The sequence below is a fragment of the Entelurus aequoreus genome, linkage group LG17 (assembly GCF_033978785.1).
Source record: "Entelurus aequoreus isolate RoL-2023_Sb linkage group LG17, RoL_Eaeq_v1.1, whole genome shotgun sequence".
In the NCBI taxonomy this organism is placed as follows: Eukaryota; Metazoa; Chordata; class Actinopteri; order Syngnathiformes; family Syngnathidae; genus Entelurus; species Entelurus aequoreus.
The window spans coordinates 4,346,468-4,350,855 of record NC_084747.1 but is presented as its reverse complement, the minus strand read 5'-3'; the positions used below and the strand labels follow the sequence as shown (position 1 = coordinate 4,350,855).

Sequence of the window (4,388 nt, the reverse complement as noted above, 5' to 3'; positions counted from 1 at the left end):
CCGCCTTCTCCGCCTTGTGGGGGTCTCGGCAGGCGATGACCACGCGGGCGCCCCTCATGGCTAAAGCCACGGCCGTCTCCTTGCCCACCCCAGAACATCCTCCTGGCAAAGTTCAAAGGTCACCAGGTTCACCTCTAGAATCCATTTGCACAACACATGAATTTAGGCCAGTGGTTCTTAACCTTGTTGGAGGTACCGAACCCCACCAGTTTCATATGCGCATTCACCCAACCCTTCTTTAGTGAAAAATAAAAAAAACATTTTTTCAAATTCAAGACAAAGTTATATGTTTTTGGTAACACTTTAGTATGGGGAACATATTCTAAGTAACAAAGACTAAATTTAGAGTTATTTGGACACTAGGGGAACATATTCTAAGTAACAAAGACTTAATTTAGAGTTATTTGGACACTAGGGGAACATATTGTAAGTAACAAAGACTTAATTTAGAGTTATTTGGACACTAGGGGAACATATTCTAAGTAACAAAGACTTAATTTAGAGTTATTTGGACACTTGGGGAACATATTCTGAGTAATAAAGACTTAATTTAGAGTTATTTGGACACTAGGGGAACATATTCTAAGTAATAAAGACTTAATTTAGAGTTATTTGGACACTAGGGGAACATATTCTAAGTAATAAAGACTTAATTTAGAGTTATTTGGACACTAGGGGAACATATTCTAAGTAACAAAGACTAAATTTAGAGTTATTTGGACACTAGGGGAACATATTCTAAGTAATAAAGACTTAATTTAGAGTTATTTGGACACTAGGGGAACATATTCTAAGTAACAAAGACTTAGTTTAGAGTTATTTGGACACTAGGGGAACATATTCTAAGTAATAAAGACTTAATTTAGAGTTATTTGGACACTAGGGAAACATATTCTAAGTAATAAAGACATAATTTAGAGTTATTTGGACACTAGGGGAACATATTCTAAGTAACAAAGACTTAATTAAGAGTTATTTGGACACTAGGGGAACATATTCTAAGCAACAAAGACTAAATTTTTAGTTATTTGGACACTACGGGAACATATTCTAAGTAACAACGTTCTAAGTAATAAAGACTTAATTTAGAGTTATTTGGACACTAGGGGAACATATTCTAAGTAACAAAGACTAAATTTCGAGTTATTTGGACACTACGGGAACATATTCTAAGTAACAACATTCTAAGTAATAAAGACATAATTTAGAGTTATTTGGACACTAGGGGAACATATTCTAAGTAACAAAGACTTAATTAAGAGTTATTTGGACACTAGGGGAACATATTCTAAGCAACAAAGACTAAATTTTGAGTTATTTGGACACTACGGGAACATATTCTAAGTAACAACGTTCTAAGTAATAAAGACTTAATTTAGAGTTATTTGGACACTAGGGGAACATATTCTAAGTAACAAAGACTAAATTTCGAGTTATTTGGACACTACGGGAACATATTCTAAGTAACAACATTCTAAGTAATAAAGACTTAATTTAGAGTTATTTGGACACTAGGGGAACATATTCTAAGTAATAAAGACTTAATTTAGAGTTATTTGGACACTAGGGGAACATATTCTAAGTAACAAAGACTTAGTTTAGAGTTATTTGGACACTAGGGGAACATATTCTAAGTAATAAAGACTTAATTTAGAGTTATTTGGACACTAGGGGAACATATTGTAAGTAATAAAGACTTAATTTAGAGTTATTTGGACACTAGGGGAACATATTGTAAGTAACAAAGACTAAATTTAGAGTTATTTGGACACTAGGGGAACATATTCTAAGTAACAAAGACTTAATTTAGAGTTATTTGGACACTAGGGGAACATATTCTAAGTAACAACGACTTAATTTAGAGTTATTTGGACACTAGGGGAACATATTCTAAGTAACAAAGACTTAATTTAGAGTTATTTGGACACTAGGGGAACATATTCTAAGTAACAAAGACTTAATTTAGAGTTATTTGGACACTATAGGGGAACATATTCTAAGTAACAAAGACTAAATTTAGAGTTATTTGGATACTAGGGGAACATATTCTAAGTAACAAAGACTTAATTTAGAGTTATTTGGACACTAGGGGAACATATTCTAAGTAACAAAGACTTAATTTAGAGTAATTTGGTTAGGGTTAGGGTCAGGGTTAGAGGGTTAGGGTTATAATAAGGCCATGCCGAATAAGGCATTAATAAGTACTTAATAATGACTAGTTAAGAGCCAATATGTTAAATGTTAGGCTTATGTGAGTCAACCAAACACTCATAAACAGGTCATTTACAACCGGAAGTCCAGGTCATTTACACCCGGAAGTGGCTTAATTACCAGTGATAAGAACCGTCTTGCCATCCAGTCGCTTCAGGTCGGTGCAGTACCTCCTCTTTTTCATCCACTTCAAAACAAAAAAGGCGACCAACGACGCAATGATTGTGTATAAAACATACATTTTGTCAAGATGCTAGCCTGTTAGCTTACTAGCCTGTTAGTTAGCTTGTCGGTCCGCCCAAAAAAAACACGCAATTTTCCTTCCTCTTCCTCCGTCTCTTCGCTGTTGACCATAACATAAAATGTTTAGTTTAATCAAATGGATAAATCACATTATTATTTTTAAATATATATTTCATTCATTTTGTGTCCGCTGTAAATAAACAGCTAGTGGGTTAGTCGTCAAAAGCGCGCATGCGCAACTTGACGCGGCAATGCATCATGGGAAATGTTTCGGGCGTCTATCCCTGCTCGGTTAAATCAAAATTCTGCCGCGACGTCTCCTCACTGTTGACCATAAAATAAAATGTTTAAATTAATCAAATGGATAAGTCACATTATTTAAAAACAACATTTAATTAATTTTTTGTCTGCTGTAGATAAATAGCTAGTGGGTTAGTCGCCAAAAGTGCGCATGCGCGAATTGACGCTGCAATGCATCATGGGAAATGTTTAGCGCGTCTGTCGTTGCTAGGCTGTATCATGTTTACCAACAAGAAAACAATATACTTTACTTCTAAAGCTTCATGTTGGTTTTGAAAGGTACCAGACACACGAAGGCCGTTTAGAAGTTTACTTAAAGTACTAAATAATTTTTTTTAGGCCAAAAAAGTCACATTTGAACTGAATAAAATGATACAAAACACTTCGAAGACTCCAAACTTTCATAATATTTTCCCTGCTAAGTAAACGAGAATCTGTAATTATCTTTCCTTGCCTTCGTGATGTTATTTTCATTATTTTTTGTCTTCATTCACCGAAAACAATCTGAACTCGCTCGCAATGAACACTATTTGTTGTAGTTAACACGGTTGGCCGCTAGATGTCAGTGTTTCCATGTAACCTTTTCTCTATAACGTCATTGGCCATTTCATTAGGTACACCCGCACAGTCCAATACCCAAACCAACAAGAAAAACATCACAGTTTGCATGATGAGATTAAAAAAAAAAAAAAAAATATTTTTTATGATTATAGTTTGCACTGCCTCATGGACACAGGTGTTTCTAGTATTTTGACACTTGCGACAAAAATATTAGAAGCGTGAACACGCTGTTGAGCGCCATGATGTGTTCAAAACAAACGCGTTGATCGCTGCCAACATGACCTCAGGCTTCAGACGTGACCCCGACTATGTAAACAATACAGAGCAACCTGCTGACGTACACACAAACAAGACACATGACAAGAAAATTAATGTCTTTGACGACTTAATTACATCTGAGTCTCATAAAATGACAAAATGTCGTCTCACTATTATGAAATGCCTCACATAGAATGTACTTTTTCGTAATAGTACCAGCTTTGTTCTCTCGTTAATTCAATATTTTTTCCATAAAACTATGACTTTTTTCAAATTAAATTACTATTTTAATTTTTTTTATGTATTTACTCTTAACTCCAAAAGTAAATGTTTTTGTAAGATTAGTATTTTTTAGTAAGATTCCCATTAGCGCCCCCCTCGAGGGCCGCCAAAAAATATCTGTTTCTCAGCTCTGGTCCTTGCAGTACTCAGTTGTAATACTCTTTTTCCACCACTTGAGGCAGTAATGACAATATCAAACAAACAACACGTCTGGAGCTAAAACATAAAGTAGTTTCTTCATCGCAAAGAAATATGATTAAAGTTGTGAAGGTGAATTTTCAGTTGCACGCCATTTTTATTGAGAGTTTATTTTAAGAAACATGTCATTAATATGTGTTATTCATTTTGTAAAAATGTATTGGTTTAGCACTGCGTAATTGTATGCAAATTTATATTTCATCAGTATTTATGTGTCTCTTCTTTTGCAGTATAATAATAAAACGTTTTTTTTTAATACAATTAAAATTAAGAGTAATCTTACTAATTCAGTGTTAATATTTGAGCCCCTCTGTAGTAGAAATGTCAGGACCTGG

The 4,388-nt window shown here is 34.3% G+C and overlaps 1 protein-coding gene across 2 annotated transcripts in view; it reads right to left on the bottom strand.

Annotated features, from left to right (window-relative positions):
• The window catches only part of si:dkey-174n20.1 (uncharacterized protein LOC796174 homolog), a 3,658-nt gene extending 935 nt beyond the window's left edge, over positions 1–2,723 (bottom strand). Inside the window, exons 1-3 of one of the 2 annotated variants that reach the window (XM_062024000.1) lie at positions 2,486–2,723; positions 2,332–2,398; positions 1–102 (exon numbers count right to left, since the gene is read on the bottom strand). The exon at positions 1–102 is cut by the window's left edge and continues 141 nt beyond it. In XM_062024000.1, coding sequence (XP_061879984.1) covers positions 1–102; positions 2,332–2,395 — 166 coding nt within the window. In that variant the 5' untranslated portion in view covers positions 2,396–2,398; positions 2,486–2,723. Of the gene's footprint in view, positions 103–2,331 lie in introns of both variants that reach the window. The other variant, XM_062023999.1, reaches the window with a different exon arrangement.
• Between the last annotated feature and the right edge of the window lie 1,665 nt (positions 2,724–4,388).